This window comes from Meriones unguiculatus, chromosome 14 (assembly GCF_030254825.1).
Source record: "Meriones unguiculatus strain TT.TT164.6M chromosome 14, Bangor_MerUng_6.1, whole genome shotgun sequence".
Classification (NCBI taxonomy): Eukaryota; Metazoa; Chordata; class Mammalia; order Rodentia; family Muridae; genus Meriones; species Meriones unguiculatus.
The window spans coordinates 53255507-53279162 of NC_083361.1; the positions used below are offsets into that span (position 1 = coordinate 53255507).

The 23656-nt window shown below is 44.0% G+C and overlaps 1 protein-coding gene across 7 annotated transcripts in view; it reads left to right on the forward strand.

The window, feature by feature from the left end:
• Window positions 1-23656, forward strand: part of Apba2 (amyloid beta precursor protein binding family A member 2) — a 236214-nt gene that overhangs the window by 154627 nt on the left and 57931 nt on the right. For all 7 annotated transcript variants that reach the window (XM_060367275.1, XM_060367277.1, XM_060367279.1 and 4 more), the window contains one exon: window positions 20299-21292. In XM_060367275.1, coding sequence (XP_060223258.1) covers window positions 20339-21292 — 954 coding nt within the window. In that variant the 5' untranslated portion in view covers window positions 20299-20338. The remainder of the gene's footprint in view (window positions 1-20298; window positions 21293-23656) is intronic.

The following is a 23656-nucleotide window of genomic DNA, read 5'->3' on the forward strand; positions in this document are numbered from 1 at the left end:
GAACCATGAGCCATCCTGGATGGTTAGTTTGGGAAAACTGGCTTGTCTTTTTCTCTGACACTGCACTGTGAAACTGGACACTTCAGTATCCCAGTCCTGTGATTCAAGTCCCAGTATGATAGGACTAAATAAAGTCTTATGTTAAGCATGAGGGCAGACTCCCAGCTCCTCCACCTGGAATGAGGATCCTGAAGGGATGTGCTCATGCATGCGCGTGTACACATATGCACACATGTGTGTGCTTCTCATCCCCTTGTCCATCTACTTACTAGAAGGAACTTGAGATAATGGAACTATTGTTGATAGAGTCAAGGAGAGAGCTGCTGCCTGAAATTTCCCTTGATCATGCAGCAGCTGTATTCCAGTAGTTTGTTAGGGTATAAAGAGAAAGCCATGCTCCATGTCTGTGCATGAGGGATGGGGGCTGGGTGGGTTCTGAGAGTCTGCACTGATTCATTGAGGTCCACATGGTGGTAGATTATTATGAGGGACTGGAGTCAGACCGGTCTTTGAGGGCATGTGTGTTAATTAAGGGTGTGTTGTCTTATTACATATGCCAAGGATCTCAGATGCTCATGGCAGTGGGAGGCCAAGGAGGGGCTGCTTGGCCAATTTTCAGCAGCACCTTCTTATCCTTCCTTAGCTTCTCCCTGTTCTCTTAATGTGGAGCTGTGCACCCAAGGGGTTCCAGGACCCAAAGGGGGCCATGGACCCTTTCTGTTTTCATCACATCTCAGTATCTCCAGTTTAAAACTATGTTCTAGTCACCCAGGGACTTCCAGTGTAGATGTTGGAACCCTACTCAGAACTAGTGCTAGGATGTGACCCACAAACCGGTATTTTTAGAACTGGTGGCTTCATTGTAACAGGCAGCCTGGGTGGAAGTCCGCTGGGGCTGGTAGGATTTGTCCATTACCCTGTGGGATGGCTTTTCCTGCTGCTGACAATGCTGACACTACCCAGCCGAGCCAAGCAGTGACTGCCAGCTGCGTTCGTTTGATGAAGTGAATGAAATTAAAATAAGTAGATTTTAACTTAAAGTCCCTTTTAAAATCAATATACAGATCAATGGAGAGCACATGGCGCTGCTCAGATGGACTCATTGTACCATGCCTGTTCTCTTTCATTGGATAGAATTAAAGGCAATGCCCTGGGGAGGCTGGCCAGGACTTAGATGTCCAATGCTTTGGCATTGGGATCTGCTTTGGGGTTTTTACTTCCCTTTAGTATCAGTGCTGGCTCATTTGGGAGACAGCTTCATGAGCAGGGATAGTGAAACTCTGAGAATGGGCCTTTTAGGCCAGAGGACAGAAAACTGGTGAACAGGCTAGTGGGCTGGAGCAGGCTAAAGCACCTCATCTCTGTCTCTGGACAAGGGGACTAATTATTATGTGAACATCATGGAGATTCCCCTTCCCCCTTCCCTTGCCACTTTGACCTCAGCCTGACCTCCAACTGAACAAAACTATAGAACTGGGGCTTAGGCTCAAACTCTTTGAGAATGACCAACTGTGTGGAGAGGGAAGCTGGAAGAAGGAGTCTTTTTAGAGAGTATAAAAGAAATCTTACAGAGGACATCTACCTTCTTACCTATCTACTTACCTATCTACCTATATGAGACTTGACCAGCTGTATGAATTGAATACATCCTTAGGATCTCAAGGGTTTTGGAACCAATTGTCAGTGTGAGCTGTGGTTCTGGACCCATATTTAGTCTCTAGACAGCTCATGTGAGGCAGAGCCTCTCTAGACAGCTCAGTGGTCACAGCCAAGCTTTTGAAACTGAGTTGACATCATCTCCTGAAGATAATGGGACAGAGCTGACATCTGAATCGAACTGGGTGGGCTGCCCAAGGAACCAAACAAGAAATTTCACACTCACTAGAGTCTTAACAGGAAATCCAAGTATCTTTGATCTACAAAATACCCAGAAGAGCTACATAATTCTCCAGTCAATCACTGGTTTTATACTTAAGAATTAACCAGTCCTGAAGTTGGCAAGATAATAAATGTCACCCTGGAATGTCCTAAATACTGCAATTGTAAAGGACTTTAAAGTGTTCCATGAAGTCAATGTTAGCAATGTTTTAAGTGAATAGACAGAAAGACATTCTCATTGGAGAACTTTAAACTTTAAAGAAGAAGAAGAAAATGGAAATTTTCTGACTTAAAAGTATATCTGATCCTGCTATACCACTGCAAGGCATATATCTAAAAGACTCTCAAGTATACAACAAGGACATTTGCTCAACCATGTTTGTAGCAGCTTTATTTGTAATAGCCAGAAGTTGGAAACAGCCCAGATGCCCCTCAGTTGAGGAGTGGATACAGAAATTGTGGTGCATCTATACAATGGAATATTACTCAGCAATTAAAAAAAGGAAATCATGAAACTTGCAGGTAAATGGTGGGAACTAGAAAAGATTATTCTCAATGAGGTACCCCAGAAGCAGAAAGACACACATGATATATACTCACTCATGAGTGGATACTAGACATAGAATATAGGATAAACATACTAAAATATGTATACCTAAGGAAGCTAACCAGGAAGGAGGACTCTGGCTAAGCTGCTCAGTCCCCATTCAGAATGGCAAAGAGGATGGACATCGGAGAGGGGAGAAAACAGGGAACAGGACAAGAGCCTACCACAGAGGGCCCCTGAAAGGCTCTACCCTGCAGGGTATCTAGGCAGATGTTGAGACTCATAGCCAAACTTTGGGCAGATTGCAGGAAATCTTATGAAAGAAGTAGGAGATGGTAAGACCTGGAGAGGACAGGAGCTCCACAAGGACAGTGACAGATCCTAAAAGTCTGGGCACAGGGGTCTTTTCTGAAACTGATACTCCAGCAAAGGACCACTCATGGAGATGGCCTGGAACCCCTGCACAGAGGTAGCCTATGGCAGTTCAGTATCCAAGTGGCCTCCATAGTAATGGGGACAGGGACTGTCTCTGACATGAACTGATTGGCCTGCTCTTTGATCACCTCCCCCTGAGGGGGGAGCAGCCTTACCAGGCCACAAAAGAAGACAATGCAGCCACTCCTGATGAGACCTGATAGACTAGGATCAGAGGGAAGGGAAGGAGGATCTCCTTTTTCAGTGGACTGGGAGAGGGACAGGGATGGGGAAGAGGGAGGAGAGGATTGGGAGGGGAGGAGGGAGAGAGGTAAAGGGGGGATACAAAGTGAATAAACTATAATTAATAAAATAAATAAATAATTGCAAATTTAAAAAAAGTATATCTGAAATAAAGACATCCATTGGATGATCTCAGAAGCAAAATAGACATGACATAAGGAAGAATTATTATTATTAGTTATTAGTTAACTATAATTAGTACGTAGATGAATAGAATTTCCCCCAAGTAATAGAAAGAAAATGTTAACAAGAAATAGCAAGTTCTTAGAGACTACTAGAATAATATCAGAAATGCTAGGATCCATGTCATTGGAATTCCTGAGTGAAAAGTGTGTATCCCCTCTGTATGTACACACACACACACACACACACACACACACACACACACACCACAGGGTGGTGGCACAGGTACCCAGACCTGAAGCTGGGTATGGTGTCACAATCCCACAATACCAGCATTCAGGTGGAAGAGTCAGGGAGATCACGAGTCCTAGGCCAGCTGAGCTACAAAGTTTCAAACAACAATCCGTACCAAACTAAAATATTTGTCAAAATCAAAGCCCTAAAACATCTCATGTTCGTGAAAGATAACAGGCTTACAGACTGCAGAGACTCAAAAGCCCCAAGAGCATAAGAAAAAAAAAATCACACATTAGTCATCATCTCTCTGAAAACCGAGACTAATTACATCATCTTCACAGCAGGCTCAGTGGATGGGGAAACGGGTTCAGTTGCTGGATTTCTCATCAGAAACCAGAGGCCAGAAAACAGTGGAAAGATATCTTAAAAGTTAAAACAGTAACATCAACAATCCATGAGCTGAGAGCCAGTGAATAAATCTTTTGGGAATGAAAGTGAAATAACGACTTATAAAGTGAAGGGAACTTCAGAGGATTTATTTGCAGGGTCCCTACTTTAAACTGGTTTCAGAAAGGCACAGGTCATAATATCATGTCATAATGGGGGGTGTTATTTCAAGTAAATCATTAGGGGTCTTGTTAAGAGACACCTGTGGAGTATACGTAGACAAACTAAGAAGGCCATGTAAGGTCACAATAGTGCATGTAAGTGTGTGCGTGTATGTGTGCGCTTATCAGTCAGCATCACGTGTGATGGCTGTTTTTCCATCTGAGCAGAGGCACTTGACATCTTAGGATTGAAAGAAGAACAATGGAGACAGTGAAGACCTAACTTGATAAAATCAACTGACTTCACTCCTTCGGTACTTGAATGTGTATGTGAGTGTCTCCCACAAGCTTTACCTTCATTGTGTGTGCTAATGTACACAGATGTGAAATATATGATGTGTGGTGTGAGAGACATGGGTAATGGGTAAATATGTAGTAAGGCTTTTGTATTTTACTTAAAGTAGCAAAGTATATACTTCAAGCAGACCGTAAAACATTTAGTATGGTTAGGTAATCCATAGAATAAACATTAAAAATTATATTAAGATCTGCATGTAGTGGTGCCTACCTGTAATTCCATCATTTGGGATGCTGAGGCAGAAGTTTGAGAGTTTGAAGCCATCTTGGGCTACTTTGGGCCCCACCCACCCAATACAACAAAAAAGAGAAATAAAGCCCAAAAGGGGGTAAATAAAAGAAATACTAAAGACATGCAAGACAGAAATTAGACAGGAAAGGAGAAGTAGAAGGACAAGAAAACAAAGGAAACAAAGAGGAAAATAACAAAAAAAGTAGATATAAATTCAACTAGAAACATCCACACATTAAATGTAAGTGGCCTAAAAATCAACTAAGAATGCCTTACCCATGCTTTCTCTAGTAAGGAACCAGCTCTAAAGAGATTTAAAGTAAGAGGGCAGAAGCCAAAGCTGTAGCTCAGTGGGAGACTGCTTGCCAAGCATACACAAATCTCTGAGTTTTATTTCTAGTACCAAAGAGAAAGTGGGCATGATCAAAATAGAAGATACCACTCTTCCAACCTCAGCTTAAAGAAGGCTGGGGTGTATATTTTTGTGTTCAAGAAAGCCTACCTGAGGACAAGGAGAACTGCCAGTGGTAAAGAGAGACCTCTATTGATGACAAGAGGCCTAATTCACCAGGAAGACACGCGTCTTGAATTTGATGTGACTAACAACAGAGCTCCTAAACCCAACAAAGCAAAAGCTGTTTGAGGTGCAAAGAGAAGCAGGTGACTAGCAGCCTCAGCAGGGCTCACTCACTAACTGGTAGAACAAACAGGGCATAGAGCAGATGGACAGTCTGACCAACCAGAATGTCTTGTGGTCACCTGTAGAAAACTCTACCCACTAACAGCAAAAGAGATGTTGTGAAGTTAGTGTAGGCTGCCCCCAATGTGGATCGTACTGTGCATTATAAAACAAATCACAATAAATGTAAAATAACTGAAATTTCACAAACTATGCTTTTTGATCATAGTGGGATTAAACTAGAAACTGTAGGAAAAAAAAAGACATCCTCAAATATTTACAAAAAAAAATATACCATACTTCTAAAAGACTCCTGGGTCAAAGAGGAAATCTCAAAAAATGAAACAGCTTGAGAGAAGTGAAAATGGAATTGTAATATGTTAAATATGTGCTGTGCAGCTAAAGTAGAGCTTGGAGGGAAATGCACACCCTCCATCCGCCTAAGCTGCTACTCAGAGACATGGACCAAATCTTTAAACGGATGAGTCACCAAGAAACTCATTAACAAACAGATGACCTGAATTTTCCTGTAGCTATTAAAAATGTCAAATTTATACTTTAAAAAAAAACTTCAAAAATTTCCAGTTAATTTCCATGGCTTCATTGCTGAGTTCCTCCAGATATTTCCCAGAGAAATAAGATAGTAACGATGACACCCATTCTCTATGGCCTTTTTGAGATATCAGAAAGAGCAATTTGTATTTGACAGCAACATTCCTTTCATGTGAGAAACAAATAAAGGGCGCTGTAAGAAAACTTCAGATCAAATATCTTATTAAAATAGATGTGAGAAATCCTTCACAAAATGTATGCAGCATATCTGAGGCTAATACATCATGGCTGCTAAGTAGGCTAATCCCTGAAGTACACGGCTGGGATTCATAATTCAACAGTTCATTGGTGCAATCCATAGTGTTCACAGTAAAAAGAAGAAAAGCCACGAGCATCCCAGTAACAGGAGAAACACTCAATAAAATCCAACATCCATTCATGCAAAACAAAACACCCTAAAAAACAAAAACACAACAACAACAACAAAAACCAACCCATAAAACAGGATTAGAAAGAAAGGAAAGGGAGGGAAGGAAAGATGGAGTGGCATGGGGTCAGATAGAAAGGGAGGGAGCAAGGAAGGAAGAAGAGACAAGAGATAAAGAGGAGGGAGGGTAGGAGGGAAGGAGGGAAGGGGGGAGAAGGAGAAATGGAGAATACTGTCCCTGCCAAGTCTGCATGCACACAATGGAATGGATTAAGCCAGCTCCTAAGCAGGCTGCATTATTGTCTGAAAACAAAATCCTTGCCACCTACGAAATACTCCTGGTTCTATTGAATAAACTCAGTGAGGCTAATGTTCAATAATATGTGATATTTCTATACTAAACTCAATAGCCAGTTGTAAAAAATAATGTTTATAATAGCATGAGGAAGGGAGAAAAGGCTGGCAGGGGTGGAGGGAAGGAGAGAGTAATTATATTAAGAAAATGTGCAGAGTGTGCATGCTGGGAGGTATAAAATGCTGTTGAGAGAAAGAGAAGATGACCTAAATAAATAAAAAGATTTGTCACGTTTATGCATCTAAAGATTCAGTATGGTTCGGATGTAAACTCCCACCCCAGATTGTTCTGTGTATTCAAAGCAACCCTAATCAATCAAATACCTGGTAGGACTTTTTAAAATGGATATTGAGAAATTGTGTCTAAAATTTATACAGAAGGGCAAGGGAAATTGAACACATTAGTCAAATCCAAAGTTAAAAAAAAAAAAGGACAACAACCCTGATTGCTTGAGATTTCACAGAACTCTCTTTGAGTGAGGTGCACATTGTTTTTATGGATGGTGTTAGTGGGTCAGGGCCACCATAACAAAGTACCCACAGTGGTGACACAAATGGCAGAAATAACATGGCCTCACAGTTGTAGAAGCTGAAGCTGAAGATGCTGTCCATAGGACGGTCCGTTCCTTCTGAAGTCCAGGAGGGATCTGTCCTGCTTTCCCTTCTAGAGCTGTCTCCATAAGTTCCCTTTCGGGATACAATTATTCCAGATCAGGGCCTACCCAAATGAATCTATCTAGCCTCACACCTGCCTTGTTCGGACTTCGATAATTAGGGCTGTATTCTTTGGTCCTGTGGGTTTTGACTTTCACATGTGTGTTTGTGGTGGGGGTGGGATGGGACCCAAAATGTACCTGAATTCTTTTAAGTTTTAATTGAGGCATGTGCTTGAAAATAACAGGATAGCAGGAGCACAAACAATCCTTCTAAACCATGTAATCTTTCAACTATTTTCTCTGAGGAAGCTAGACTTCTTTGTCCCTCAGACTAGGTTGGGGAAAGGATGTGTTTAGGAACATTGTTATTAGGTTGTGTTTGTTGCGGAGAAGTTGTTTCTCCAGTGTGTTGAGGAAAAGCAGAATGTTGGGCATGTGTTGTGTCAATTGCCGCCTTACCATCACTCTTGTTTATTTCCTACCTTAGTCAGTCTCCTGTTACTATAACAAATGTCTGATACAATCAACGTATAAACTGAAGAGGTTTATAACCAGGAAGCACAAGAAAAGTAGAAGAGGGGCTAGAGGTCTAATAGCCTTCTTTGAGAGCACACTCCTAGTGATCTAAGTAGGTCGCAGCTGCACCTCTATAAAGAGTTCATCAGCTCCCAGTAATGCCATTTTGTAGACCAAGCTTTTACCCCATGAGCCTCAGGAAGGCTTTCAAGACCAAGAGCGTAGTAGCTACAGCTCACAGGAATAAATATGCCAAACAGATGCTAACTTTAGCAAGCCACTACCTTCCCCACAAAGTGACTAAGAAGTTTTTGCGGGAGAGAATCCCTTATTTTTACTGGTTAGAGGTAAGCAGTGAGGATATTGAAGTTTGTGGAAATTTTAATGTAGAAACTATGTAGAGACTGCTTCATAGGGCCTGCAGAGAGACACTGCGTTTTTTATTTTTATTCTGGCGATAGCAGTACCATGAAGAAGTGAAGGCAGGCTCGACGTAAATGCTCTTGTCCCGTGACTCAAAGCCTTGCTTTGCATTTTCCCAGCTTGTTCGGTATGTCCATGACTGTAACTGAAGTACAGCACTGCGCGCTCTGTGTTAAACTCTGTAAATGTTTCCATTGTTCTGTGGTTGGGCCGAACCTGGTTTAAATAGGATCTTGCTAATGAAGGTTTAATGTGTACTCAACAGTTTTGTGCCTTCAAAGAAAAACACACTTCTCCTTTCCCACGAGCCTAAATAGATCAGAGGGTCTCGCTTGAGAGTGGTGGACATCAGCCTGGCTTCTAGAAGAAGAAGTTATGAACTGGCTCCTCTGAGCTCAGAATTGCCTGTGATCTTGAAGAAAAACTATCTAGCAATGTCTATCCAGGGTGTTTTGGGCTAATTGTATGAGTGCACTCTAAGACTGTGTCAGTGTGAATCATGTGTAGCCAAAGAAGCTAAATCACATTAGAAAGGAACAAAAGCATGTTATCTTTTACCGCACTGGAAGACAGAATTGGTGCTGGCACCAGCCCGGCTGTGTCCACGTCTTATCTGTATGCTTTGATTGTACCCAGCCTGGACCCTGGTGGCAGAATTGCTGTTCTCATCTCTGTCTGCTACATCACAAGCTCCACTCAGGGCCAGCCAGTGCATTCTTCCATGCAGGAGACAAGTGTGACGTGTAACGAGGACATTGCAGCTCTTTGTTGTCGACAATGAGCCTTTATCCCCATCTCATTAGGATGCTTCAGGAGCCGAGTGCTGAGCAGTGTCACAGGCCGTGTTTCCTGTTGATTTATGTGCTGTCAGAGAATTAATTGAGTCTGGACATGGGGTCTCATTTTCTTGGACATGTAGCAGGTAATCGTGCTTCTCCTGTACATTCAAATAGCTTTCCAGATGGCCTGTTATGAAGGAGCTGTCTTTAATATGACTAATCAGAAGCAAAGGACCTCAATATGTTTGTGTACATGCTCTGTATCAGGAAGCCTCTGGACCCCAGTGGGTGTACAGTTAACTCTGTCCTGGCCACACTCCTCCCTCTGCTCATCTGAGGATGCGGGCCACTAAATACAACAGCAGTTTTCTATGTTCTGAACAGAGGCCGCGTGGTGGTGGTGGTGGGGTGGTTTCTGGCATATCCGTAGAAAGCCTCCTGGCACATATGCAAGGGCAGGTCACTGTATTCGGCAGGGGAATGGTTTTATTATCAGTAGAAGCTACTCTAACAAAGATACTGCAGGTGGGCATGGTTCAGGCTGCGGCATCTCTGTCTTGTAGCTCAGAGGCTGCCTGGGGCAGGGCGTCTCAGGTCAAAATGCTAGTGTATTGGTATTTGACAGGGGTTCTCTCCTGATTCATAGATGGCTTCTTTGCACTGGACCCTTACATGGCGGAAGGGATAAGGCAGTTCTCTTAAGCCTCTTTTAGAAGACTCAGCTTTTCTGACATGATCTACCCATGCTCCACCTCCTAAGCCATCCTTTTAGGGTTAGGATTTCACCATAGGAACTTCTGGGGGAACTCAATCATGCAGTCTGCAGCAGATCGTCTATTCATTTAGGAACTAAAATGTAGCTATTGAAATGAAACTCGTGGAGAGTTCTTACTGCTTATAGTGTTATGTTAAAAGAAAAAAGGAAGGGCTTAAGAAATGGCTCAGCACTTGAGAATAATTGCTCTTGCTAAAGATCTGATTTTGGTTCCTCGCACCCATCCTGTGCCACTCATAACCAACCATAACTCCAGCTTCAGGGGCTCAGATTTTTCTCTTCTGGCCTCTGCAGGCACCTGCATATACACCTCCCCCCACCCCCACAAATGTAAGTAAGTAAGTAAATAAATAAATAAAAAGTAAAATGGACTTTAAAAAATAAAAAGAGAACACAGAGCTGCGTTTCCAGTAAGCTCTCGGCTGTGTGAAAAGGTGGGCAGAATAAGGAACAGAAAGGACTACCCCAGAGAGCCTGCAGCAGCAGCCTTTGCCTGAATCACATGACCCTCCCCCTTTCTCATGAAACACACAGAGCAACAGATCACCACTTTCATCACCAGAAAGTCAGGAGCCCCCAGAAGCAGCCGCTTCCTGAAAAGCTGCCCACATCGCTGTAGCAGGCAGTCTGTCGGATTGCTCACACCTCTGGCTCTCTCCCCGTGAAGGGAGAGAAGCTCCCCCAGGCCTCCCACAGGGCAGCTGTCCCCACACAGTATTTGGAACCCTAGATGTGGAATGCAGTTAAGCAATTGAAATCTGTCCACCAGTTGCCGAGTTGGCAGATGGCATTCTGTGGATACTTCTTCCAGCCATCGGGGTTTGGGGGTTCCCTGAAAAAGTTGCTTTGAAGTCAAGGTGTCGAAGACAGCAACCTTTATCATCGGGCTGCAAAGTGTTCCCGTGCCACCACACACAGCGTGTTGACGCCGTGTAGGAGTATGCACTGCCTGTACGTCACTGGATGCTGTTTTAGTGTCTGCTCTGTGACTCTGTACCACAGAAGGAGTGATTTATGGAGAACAGAACTTCTTTTGTTTGCTGTCCTGGAGCTCGGAAGTCTAAGATCAGGGCACTGGCACCTGCTGAGGGGGAGTGTTAAAAAGGGACAGAGGCGCGTGTGAGCCTCGATGTCTTCTTAAAGCCTACTACAACTATATACAAGTGCTGTTATACAGACTGAGCAGGTTACAGACTGCTATTAAACAGCTTATGTGTTCAGGAATATATAGTGCATGTATATATAAGTATGTGCGTGTGTATATATTTGTTATGTGTGTAAATTACATGTATGTATATAACAACACTTAATGAAAAAAGAAGCCAGGAGTTTGAAAGAGAATGAGGAGATGTACGTCGGATTTGTTAAGAGGTAGGAGAGGGAAAGGGGAAGTGATGTAATTAGCTTACAGTCTTGAAATATAAAATAAATAATTCTTAAAAGATACTAAAAACATCATGTGGAGCTCATGACCTCATCTAATCCAATGGTCTCTAAAACTTTACTTCTCAATACCACTAACACAGGAATAGTTCATTTTAGGCATAGGCAGCATGAGAAAGCTAGCAGGAGAACCATTTACATATAAGGAAACATTTTTTTTCCCCACCAGCATCTCTGCACACTTTTTATTTTGAATCTCACTGCCCCTTGGCCACACCCTGTCTTCTGGTATAGGAGTTGTCTGTTCTCCAAACGGCCCCATTTTGCCAGTCTACCCCCCCCCCCCCCGCCCTACTGGCAGCTGTGGAAGTGATCTCTAAGTTCAATCTGAAAACGTCTATGGGAGTTTCTTCTTTCCCTGCATTCTGAGTTGTGGGTAGGGGCACATAGAGAAAGGCACTCTGTTGCTTGGTAAAGAGGTCAAACCCGTCCCATGTAGAGTGGAGATACTCGAGAGACCCATAGACAGATTGTTTTAGGATGTCTGTTCAAGTGAAGTCCTAGATCCGCTTGAATTACAAGGACTTGCAGCTCTAGGCTATGCTTTGGCCCATCTGCTTAGAACATGCCGTGAACATGCAGATCCCCAGGTTGACATGTGCCTTTCGAAGTGAGTGCAAGACTTTGATGGAAAGCAACCCTTTTCTCTCTGCCACAGCCCGTCTTTTGAGTGCCTTGCTTACCTAAATGCCCTCAAGTTCCATTGAAGAGATCCACCCACACATTTGGGTGGATGGCCATCTTCCATAGCCACTGTCCTACCATGTTGAGCCATTTAAGACACAATTCCGACTGTGCAGCATCTCCTTTAACATTCATTCATAGCTTTCCTTAACCTGACATGGTATAGACATAAAATGGATAAATCTTCAAAATTAGAAATAAGTCCATATATTTGTTACTTTTCTGTCAGTGTGATAAAATGCCACAACCAGAACCAACTTATGAAAGAAAGAAATTGTTTATTTGAGGCTTGTGACTTTAGAGGGTCCATAATGACAGGGAGATGTGGCCAGAGCAAAATGGTGGCAAGAGCAGGAAGCTGAGCAAACAGACCTTGAGTCACAAGCCCAGGTAGAGAGCAAATGACATTGCAGTCTTTAAACTCAAAGACCACTGCCTCATTCAGATCAGCAAAGGATGCCTCTAGCACCATTTTTAGTTAATCCCGCAGGGAAGAATATGTGGTCAGCAAGGTGACCATGTGACGGGAAGAAGAAAGAAGACTGCGAGGACAAGTGGGTAGTGTCATTTTCCTTGAGACACAACAGTATCTACTAAAATCAACCAGGAATAAGTAGGTTAGTAAGATACAATTTTCCATGACATATATATAATTTTTTTCTGTATACCAGCAACACACAGCTAAATAAAAGGAAAGAAACTTCATTGCAACACAAGAATAATACAAGAATAAAGTTAACAAAGGGTGTTCATAAGTTTGAAGAAAACTACAAAGCCATTGAGGTCCATTTGTTACTTAGGTAAATGTGGGGTTCTTTGTGGGTAAAATTGGATTAAAAAATTCCAACATCGTAAGTTTGAAAATTTCTCTAAAATAATCTGTAATTGAAGGCTATACCAACCACAATGACAGTAGGACACTGGGTAGTGGGATACTCAATAGCTCTTAGGTTTGTCTGGGGAAATGCATGTGAAAATAGCTGGAGGAGATCTAGAAATGAGAATAATGGAGAAAATTGCCTTCTCTGGTGTTAGAATCTCATAGCCAGAGCAATTAAAATGGTGTGGGGCTGGTGGGGGAACAAATGGCATAGACCAGAGTCAGGAAAGAGTGGGGCTTACGCAAAGGTTAGTACAGACAGCCCCTCTTAGGGCTCACGACTCTCAAGTTCATGATGGTGTACCCAGCTTCTCACTGCCAGCATGATGTCTAAAATCCACTGAGTTATTCAGTATTTAGTGGGAGACTTACCTTGTGCTGGAGAACTCTCCCTCATTGTGGGTAGATGCAAGAATCCTGAGCAAGTTTGGGGTCTGGGAGACCCAGTGCCCACATTCTCTTGGTTAGATGGATTCAATTAACCTTTACTTACAGTTTTTTCTTCTTTACTTTTTGTTAGAAATTATCAATATTATTATTTACAGTAGGAACAATATATTAGACACTTCAGCATCAAACTACTTCCTCTGTGTGTCTTATAATCACATCACAAGATCGATGCTTTGCGCACAATACATGTTCCATACTTCAAAGGGAATATGACTTTAATCCCAGTCATTGGGAGGCAGAGGCAGGAGGATCTCTGTGACTTTGAGGCCGGTCTGGTCTTCAGAGCTAGTTCCAGGACAGCCAGCACCACACATAGAAACCTTGTCTCAAAATTCCTCCCCCAAAAGACTAATTAGCAGGAATTTAAAAGTTTCAAACAACTCATTCATTTAATAAGTATTTTTGCAGCGTTTATAGAGACTTGTTGATTTTTTCTTCATTAATTAATTAATTAGTTTATTTTACATCCCAATCACAACCCCACTTCCTCCTCTCCTCCCAGTCCTACCCTTCCACCCACTTTTACACCCCCATACCAACATACCCACCCCTGGCACATCAAATCACACCAGGACTAAGTGACTCATCTTTCACTGAGGCAAAGCAAGGCAAGGCAACCCTGTTAGGGAAACAGTATCCAGAGGGGAGGCAACAGAGTCCAAGTCAGAGACAGCCCTGCTCCAATTGTTAGGGGACAAAGCAGCCCATCAACTTCATATGTGTAAGGGCCCTATGACCAGTCCATGCATGTTCTTCAGTTGGTGGTTCAGTCTCTATGAGCCCCCATGGGCCAGGTTAGTTGGCTATGTAGGTCTTTTTGTGGTGTCCTTGACGCAAGATCCAGTTCCCCAATCCTTCCCCTAACTCTTTTACAAAATTCACTGAATTCTGCCTGATGTTTGGCTGTGGGTGTCTTCATCTGTTTCCATTATCTGCTGGATTAAGCCTCTCAGATGACAGTTATGCTGGGGTCCTGTCTGCAAGCATAGCAGAGTATCATTAATAGTGTCAGGGGTTGGCTTTCTCTCCCATGGGGTGTGTCTCAAGTTAGGCCAGTCATTGGTTCGCCATTCCCATTCTCTGCTCTATCTTTTGTCCTTGCACATATTGTAGGTAGGACAGATTTTGGATCAAGGGTTTTGTGGGTGGGTTGGTGTTTCCCTCTCTCTACTAGAGGGCAAGTCCTGCCTGGCTACAGGATGTGGCCACTTCAGTCTTACTATTCCCCCACTGCTAGGAGTCTCAGCCAGGGTCACCCTCATATCTTCCCAGACTGTCCCCATCCCAGATCTCCAGCTTGTCCCAGAGATAACCCCAATACAAATTTCCCATCTCTCTCCAAGCTCTCTCCCCATCCATGCTCTCTCCATAGCCGATATCCCCCTTCCCTCTCCACCCCCTCCCTCACCCAGTTCCCTGTCTCCCTCTACTTCTGATGTCTATGATGTCTGTTTGAATTCTTTGTCTTAATGGGATTCAAGCATCCTCCCTTGAGCCCTCCTTATTACTTAGTTTCTTTGGTTCTGTTTGGCTAATATCCACTTATGAGTGAAGACATACCATGTGTGTCTTCCTGGGTCTGGGGTTACCTCACTTGGGATGATCTTTCTAGTTCCATTCATTTGCCAACAGATTTCATGATGTCCTTGTTTTTAATAGATGAGTAGTAGTACTCCATTGTATAAATATACTACAAGTTTTTTTTTTTTTTAATACACTCTTTGGTTGAGGGACATCTGGGTTGTTTCTAGTTTCTGGCTATTATGAATAAAGCTGCTGTGAACATGGTTGAACAAATGTCCTTGTGGTTTGGTAAAGCATGTTTTGGGTATATACCCAGGAGTGGTATAGCCGGGTTTTGAGGTAGAACTATTCCTAATTTTCTGAGAACCCTCCACATTGATTTTCAAAGTGGTAATACAAGTTTGCACCACCACCAGCAAAGGAGGATTTTTCTTTTTGCTCCACATCCTCTCCAGCATATGCTGTCACTTGAGATTTTGATCTTAGCCATTCTGATGGGTGTGAGATAGAATCTCAGAGTTGTTTTGGTTTGCATTTCTGTTTTGGATGTAAGCATGTTTTTGTTTTAACCTCAGGTGTGGGATATGAGACTGATTCAGATTGTCCACAGCAGCAGGCTATCCACCTCCTGTGGGCTCTGTGAGGGACCCTTTGCCAGCTGGAATTAGTTGAATGCTGAGGACTTTGAGGGATATAAATATGAGAGCCCAGAGGAAAAAGGGATGGAAGCTTGGAGGAGTGGAAGGGGACCACTTGCTGTTCTTGCTGGTTTGCTGGTTACCTGCAGTTCTGGGTTTCCTGACAACGTATAATGGAATCCTACGACCCTACGCAGCAGGAAGAAGAGGGTTATGTCCGATTTCCCTTACAACCTTCCTTTTCCCCTACTTGGAGTTAGGAGGTTGGAAGGGAGGTATAAGCTTTAAGGAACCTTCACATTAAGTAGCATTTGAAAAACTAATGCCTACACATTTCTCTGATGATTAAGGAGGTTGAACATTTCTTTAAGTGCTTCTCGGCCATTAGTGAGTTCTCCCTTGAGAATTCATAGTTTAGCTCTGCACTCCATTTTTAAATTGGGCTGTTTGTTTTATTGGTGTTTAATTTCTTGAGTTCTTTATATAGTTTGTATATTAGGTGTCTATCAGATGTGGGATTGGTAGAGAGCTTTTCCCAATCTGTAGACTGCCATTTTGTCCTATTAGTGGTGTCCTTTGCCTTACAGAAGCTTTTGTTTTCATGAGGTCCCATTTAGTAATTGTTGCTTTTAGTGCCTGAGCTGTTGGTGTTCTGTTCAGGAAGTTGTCTTCTGTACCAATGCATTCGATGCACTTCCTCACTTTCTCTTCTATTAGATTTAGTGTTTCTGGTGTTATGTTGAGATCTTTGACCCACTTGGACTCAAGTTTTATGCAGAGTGATAAATATGGCTCTACTTGCATTCTTCTACATACTGACATCCAGTTAAGCCAGCACCATTTGTTGAAGAAGCTTTCTTTTTTTGTTGTTGTATGGTTTTGGTTTCTTTATCAAAAATCAGATGTCCATAAGTATGTGGGTTTATTTCTGGATCTTTGATTCAATTCCATTTGTCTACCTGTCTGTTTTTATGCCAACAACATTTATTTTTTTTTATAACTGTTGCTCTGTAGTATAACTTGAAATAAGGGATGGTGATACCTCCAGAAGTTCTTTTATTGCACAGGGTTGTTTTCGCTATCCTGGATTTTTTTGTATTTCCATAGCAGCCCCTTTGCCAACCAGTTCTGCAGATGACTCACAAACCCTTAATTCTGAAATGAAACAGCACTGGAAATATCCAATGAGGTTTTTGTTTTTTTCTTTCAATAAAAGTCAAGCCTTCCCTTAAGTTTCAAGAAACAGTAGCTATAAACTACATTTATAAAATCCAAAATAAAAATTATTGCATTAATCTCATCGCTGTTTTTTTTTTTAAATATTAGTGGAGATAAATTACCAGCTTTAGAAATTTAAACTTTGAGCTGGGTAGTGACGCCTTTAATCCCAGCACTCAGGAGGCAGAGGCAGGCAGGTCTCTGGGAGTTAGAGGCCAGCCTGATCTACAGAGTGAGATCCATGACAGCCGGGGCTACACAGAGAAACCCTGTCTCGAAAACAAACACCAAACTAAAACAAACAAACTAAACTTTAGATATCGATAGCATTTATTTTTGTTTGGTTTGTTTTCAAGATAGGGTTTCTCTGAGCGATCCCAGTTGTCCTGGAACTGACTCTGTAGACAGGAAAAATTCAGTGTGAGAACTGTGGTGGTTGAAGAAGCAATCTCACCATAAAGAGATGCTTTGGGCACCACAGAGGGCAAGGAGCTTTGCAGAGCACTCTGGGACAGAGGATGTGAGTAGCTCTGGTTTATGGGCTCTCAGGGAGGCATGATGTCAGAGGGAAGCTGTTCGGGGCTTGTGCTGAGAGGCTGGCCAGTGACTGCTGTGAATACTCTCATAGGTTGTCCTTGGCCTCCCCGTGTCTGACACGCTGTTTTCACTGCCTAAATACCTACTCAGCCTCTGCATTCCCACCCTCCACTGGTCTAATCTTGCATCTCACTTCTTTTCTATGGTTTTGTTAAGCTGTGGTAAAACAGATATAACATTAATTATCTTAATCACTTTTTTTTTAAATGGAAGTTCTCATTTTTAAATCGGATGACTAGGACATGCTTTTAAAAATAAGTAACTATGGGCTGGTGAGATGGCTCAGTAGGTAAAGGTGTTTGCTGCCAATGTTAATAACCTGAGTTTCCCCCCCCCCCTGGACCCTCGTGGTAGAAAGAGAGACCCAGTTTCTACATGTTGTCCTCTGAGCTTTACAGGTAGGCTGGTGTGTATGCATACATGAATATACATACAAGCAGCCAGTCGTGTACACACAGAATAAACAAACAAACAAAGTGAACATGATGCAAACAAAAGATGTTGAGTTATAAAAGACACCATTAGCCTAAGACATGCATCACCCATGCTCTTGTTCATCCACCTCTGTGCTTTGAATCTAGAAACTGCTCTTTCTTTCTCTTAATTTAGTCTTCATATATTACATCCTGACTACAGTCTCCTCTCCCTCCTGTCCTCCCAGTCCCTCCCATCCCTCCTCTCCTCCAGATCTCCTCCTCCTCCATTTCACTCAGAAAAGGGCGGCAGGCCTCCCAGAGACATCAACCAGACACGGCACGTCAAGTTATAATAAGACTAGACACTTCCCATCATAGTAAGGCTGAATGACGCAACCCACAAGGAGAAAAGGGGTTCCAAAGGCAGGCACAAGAGTCAGAGGCAGCCCCTGTTCCTACTGTTAGAGGTCCTACAAGAAGACCAACTTATACAACCATAACATACATGCAGTGGGCCTAGGTCAGACCCGTGCAGGCTCCCCGATTGTCGGTTCAGTCTTTTTGAGCTCCTATGAGCTCAGGCTAGTTGATTCTGTTGGTTTTCTTGTGGTGTCCTTGACCCCTCTGACTCCTACCTGAGCTCGAGGTAATGTTTGGCTGTGGTTCTCTGTATTTGTTCCCATGAGTTGCTAGAAGAAGCCTCTTTGATGTTGATTATGCAAGGCTCCGGTTTACAAGTATAGCAGAATATCATTAGGAATCATTTCTTCTTCTTTTTTTTTTTTTCCCTGCCGGTTCTTGGTCCTCCAAGCAGTCTCAGGGGTGGGAATCCTGGGTCTCAAGCTGGACCAATCATTGGTTGGCCAATCTCACAGTTTCTGTGCCCCCTTTGCCCCAACACATCTTGCAGGCAGAACAAATTGTAAATGGAAGGTTTTGTGGCTGGCTGGTGTCCCATTCCCTCTACTGGAAGCCTTGCCTGGTTATAGGAAATGGCCAGTTCAGGCTCCGTATCCTCCATTACTAGCGGTCTGACCTAGGGTCACCCTCACAGATTCCTGGGAGTTTCCATTGCACTAGTTTCCTACGTCACCCCTGAAATGCCTCCCAGTTCCAACTGTTTCTCTCAGAGCTCTCTCCCTCCATCCTCCCTCAATCTGATCCTTCCTGTTCCTATTCCCACCCACCCCTAGTCCACCTGCAATATCTATTCCATTTCCCCTTCCCAGGGAGATTCATGTGCCTGCCCCCCACCTTGAGCCCTCCTTGTTCCTTAGCCTCTCTGGTTCTGTGGATTGTAGCATGATTACCCTTTATTCTGCAGTTAATATCCACTTATAAATGAGTACATACCATTTTTGTCTTTCTGGGGCTGGGTTATTTCACTCAGGATGATTTTCCTATGTCCATCCATTTTTCCTTCAAATTTCTTGTTTTTAATAGCTGTGTAGTATTCCATTATGGAATGTACCACATTTCCTTTATCCATTATGTGTTATGAAATCATGTGCTTTTGCAGCTAAAAAAGTTCAAAGAGAAAATGTAGAATTTAAACTTTCTTTCTGTGTGGAGTCCTGCTCGTTCTTCCTAAGCATTCTGTCTTAATTTGCTTCCTTATTGGTGTGATAAAACTCCATGTCCATAACGGCTTGGGGAGGAAAAGGTTTATTTCAGCTTAGAACTCTCGGGTAGCTGAGGAAAGCCAGGAGAAGAACTCAAACAAATCACGAACCTGGAGGCAAGAGCTAGGGCAGAGGCCATGGAGGACTGCAGCTTATGTGGCTTGCCCAGCCTGCTTTTTTTTTTTTTATATCATCCAGAGCCACCTGTGCAAAGGCGGCAGCACTCACACTGAGCCGTGCCCTTTCCCATTAATCATCAGCCGAGAAAATGCTCTATAAATGCCTATGGGCTAGTGCCTACAGGCTAATGGGGACATTAACTCAATCAAGAGTCTCTCTTGCAAAATGACTTAAGATTGTGTGTCAAATGGACATAATGCTGGCTGCATGCTCTATCTATACACTTAATTTTATTGACCTATGGTGATGGTATAAATGGGAGACATAGTGTGATGCTTCACTATGTGCATATCTTGGGTGCTAAAACACGGGTTTAGAGCAGATGACTTAATATCTGTCCTCCTTGGTCATGGGTCTTATGGTGTCTTCAGGAGATGCTGCCTGTTTTCTCTTTTGAGAGCAGTTATCCCAATTTGATGACCTTCTGACTTGTCTACCTGCGTTTTACCCCAGTCTTGTGCAGAGGTCAAGAATGAACTTATGAGCCAGAGTATTCTCAGTGGGGGAACATCTGTGTAGGTTCCATCCTAATACCAGAGTGACACAAGCCAGTGAGCCTAACAGTTCCAAGGTGGAGTTGGGCATCCTGGTGACTGTCTCCTCCGTGCCTTCTTTTGAGCTCTGTCTATCCTTAGGCTCTTCTAACATGGTCATAGGTTTTCCCTGACCTGTTCAGGTTTTCACATGGGACTGTCATGTCCTTTGAACAGCCGTGTGTTCATAGCAGTCTGAGCAAGTGTGTTGTCAAGATATTAGCGATGTGGATTTGGTCACATAGCAAGTGTGCCTTGGGTTGGCCATGGTTCTGTGTGACTCTGATGGCTCTCTCTACCTTCCTCTCCACAGTGGCTGCTTCCAGGTAACAATGGCTGTGTGAGTGTCTGCCATGGCCCACCGCAAGCGCCAGAACACTGCGAGCAGCATGTTGGACCATAGGGCCAGGCCGGGTCCTATCCCCCATGACCAGGAGCCCGAGAGCGAGGACACAGAACTGCCTCTGGAGAGCTATGTACCCACAGGCCTGGAGCTGGCCACTCTGCGGCCAGAGAGTCCCACACCCGAGGAACAGGAGTGCCATAACCATAGCCCTGATGGGGACTCCAGCTCTGACTATGTGAACAACACATCTGAGGAGGAGGACTATGATGAGGGCCTCCCTGAGGAGGAGGAAGGTGTTACTTACTACATTCGCTATTGTCCCGAGGATGACAGCTACCTGGAGGGCATGGACTGTAATGGGGAGGAATACATAGCCCATGGTGCACATCCCGTGGACACTGATGAGTGTCAGGAGGCTGTGGAGGAATGGACGGAGTCAGTGGGCCCTCATACTCATAGCCACGGAGCTGAAAACAGCCAGGAGTACCCAGACAGCCACCTGCCCATCCCAGAGGATGACCCTTCTGTCCTGGAGGTCCATGACCAGGAAGAAGATGGCCACTACTGTTCCAGCAAAGAGAGCTACCAGGACTACTACCCCGCAGAGACCAATGGGAACACAGGTGGCGGCTCCCCCTATCGCATGAGGCGTGGGGATGGGGACCTGGAGGAGCAGGAGGAAGACATCGACCAGATAGTGGCTGAGATCAAGATGAGCCTGAGCATGACCAGCATCACCAGTGCCAGCGAGGCCAGCCCTGAGCACATGCCTGAGCTGGATCCTGGGGACTCCACAGAGGCCTGTTCACCCAGCGAGACCGGCCACGTACCCAGTAGGCATGAGGCGAGGCCCAAGTCACTGAACCTTCCCCCTGAGGCCAAGCACCCTGGAGACCCCCAGAGAGGACTCAAGACCAAGAGCAGAACCCCAGAGGAGAGGCAAAAGTGGCCCCAAGAGCAGGTAGGCCTTAACTACCCCCAGGAAAGGGGTAGAGGACCCTAGAGAGTATGGTATCATCCACTAAATAGTGAAGCCTGCAGTGGGGGCGGTGATAACAAGTGGAGGAGGAATGAGCTGCTGTCCGGTTCACCGTGTGAGCTAAGGCGATTTGCCCAGTAACTGTAAGTGATTCAGGAACGCTCTTGTCACTCACACGTCCATCCCTTAGATGCAGGAGCCCACCCCACCATAGGCCTGATTGGCAGCTCTTATCTCATAGGAAATGCCCTGCATTCAGGAAGTTCCGTCTGTATCCCACTAAGTCAGCTTGTGGAAGGAGAGTATCTCTGTTACCCTGTGATTCTCTGAGATGCCTCCTCCATCCAGCAGGGCACACTGGTCAGCATGGTGGCAAGGGGGATGCAGACATCCACGCTCTTCCCTACTTAGTGAAAGGAACTCACTTCACAGTGCTTCTTGCAATGTCTCCCAAGCTATCTTGACCCAGTGGGTACTCAGTTGTAAAAACTACTGCCCTGAAAAAAATCACTATTTGAAAATTTGACAAAGTCATAGAGAAGAATGTATACTAACACAAGGGATATAAGCATGATTATGCTTAATTTAAGTTAAATCAAAGCAAGTATGTAGTCTGATAAACACATTTGAAAAACCACCACCCTAACCTCCTCAAACAGAAAAAAAAAAAAAAATGACTGTAATTATGTAAGAGGAAATGTAATTACTGGATTTGTATAAAAAAAAAAAACCCCTTTGGTCCATAAAACATACTGCTTTCCTGGTTTGTGAAGCCTTAATTATTTTCCCCCCAAGAAGATTTCATGAAAACACACACACACACACACACACACACACACATGCACACAAGACTTGTGTTTGGAATGTAAATCACATTGACTTGCCGTGATATTCCCCACACAATTTGGTGCCTTTTGTTCTTTCTAAGTAAGTGCATGCCAGCTGACTGCGTTTTGGGGGTGCTCCTGTCATTCACAGCAGTTCTGCCTTCATGGGGCGGGTAGTGTGGGATAGAAACTGCTTTTGTACTAGTGAGTGTTGGGGGCAGGGGTTCTGGGCCCTGGTCTGGGCTTCAGGCCAAAATGCCCACATTTTTTATTCATTCATTTTCAGAACATGGGTTTGTCCCCAACAACAGCGATGTGGTTTGTATTGCACATGTGACACACTGTGTTTTGTCATAGTAAGTGACCTCTCTGCCAGAGGTCTATCAAGAGAAAATTATCTTGGAACCCAGTGTGTAGTGAGAAGACCTGGTTGTTTTTCTCTTGTTTTGCTTCATAATAATCAGATGCTAAGTTGAATAAAATTTCATAGACCTTTGGGTTAGAGTGTTGAGGGGATAGTGAGTGAATGCACGTGGATAAATGAATGAATGGTGGTGACCATTTAGAAGGGCAGGTGGAAGCCTCAAGCCATCACAGGAGATAAGAAGGAAGTTGGTTTTTTTCAGAGAAAGGTGTTGAATAGCAAAGCAGATGTCTTCCGTCTCTAAGCCCAGGGTGTCCTTAAAGCAATGATCTTAGCCAAGACACTGGAAAAACTCACAAAAGCCAGCAAATGATTATATAAACTGGTTTTTGTTGTTGTTTTTGTATTCGTGAACTAATCCTGTGAAGAGGGAACCTAAAAGGGCCTAGCTCCAGGCTGACCAGGCCCTCACAAATGAATGAGCTGAGTGCTCCTTTGAAAGACTCCGTTGGGCCTTGCCATGTGGGTCAATTGTATGTCCCGTAGTCCTGGGTAGCCCATCTCACGCGGAATTCTGAAACTGGGCCATTAACATCCACTGGTGAATAAACAGGGCCATAAATACCCTCTGGGATCACCTTGGAAGCCAGATTCTAGAAAATGCACAGCACTTGGACACTTTGAAGGCGCTCCATTTGCGCCTTCAGAGCCGGATTCCTGAAAGGAATCTTTTACTCCCCTTGGGGACAGCCAAGCTATGCCAGGAACCATCCAAAGTCTGGCCTAAGACAGGGAGCCAGAGTGTCACTGAGTCCCCAGCTCAGTTCCTGGAGCCAGCCACATTGCCCAGAACTGATGTTACAGCAGAAATGAATCCAGAAAGAGAGAGAGCTAGACAGCCCTGGCCTCCCCTGTAGACTTGCTCTGTAAAGAGTGCCCTTGGGGCTTCTGAAAGCCAGAAGAAGAAAACAGGAAACAAGCTAGGAACCTGCCACAGAGGGCCTCTGAAAGCCTCTGCCCTGCAGACTATCAAAGCAGTTGCTGAGCCTGATGGCCAACTGTTGGGCAGTGTGCATGGAATCTTATGTAAGAAGTGGGAAATAGTAAGAGCTGGAGAGGACAAGGTCTCCACAAGGAGAGCAACAGAACAAGAAA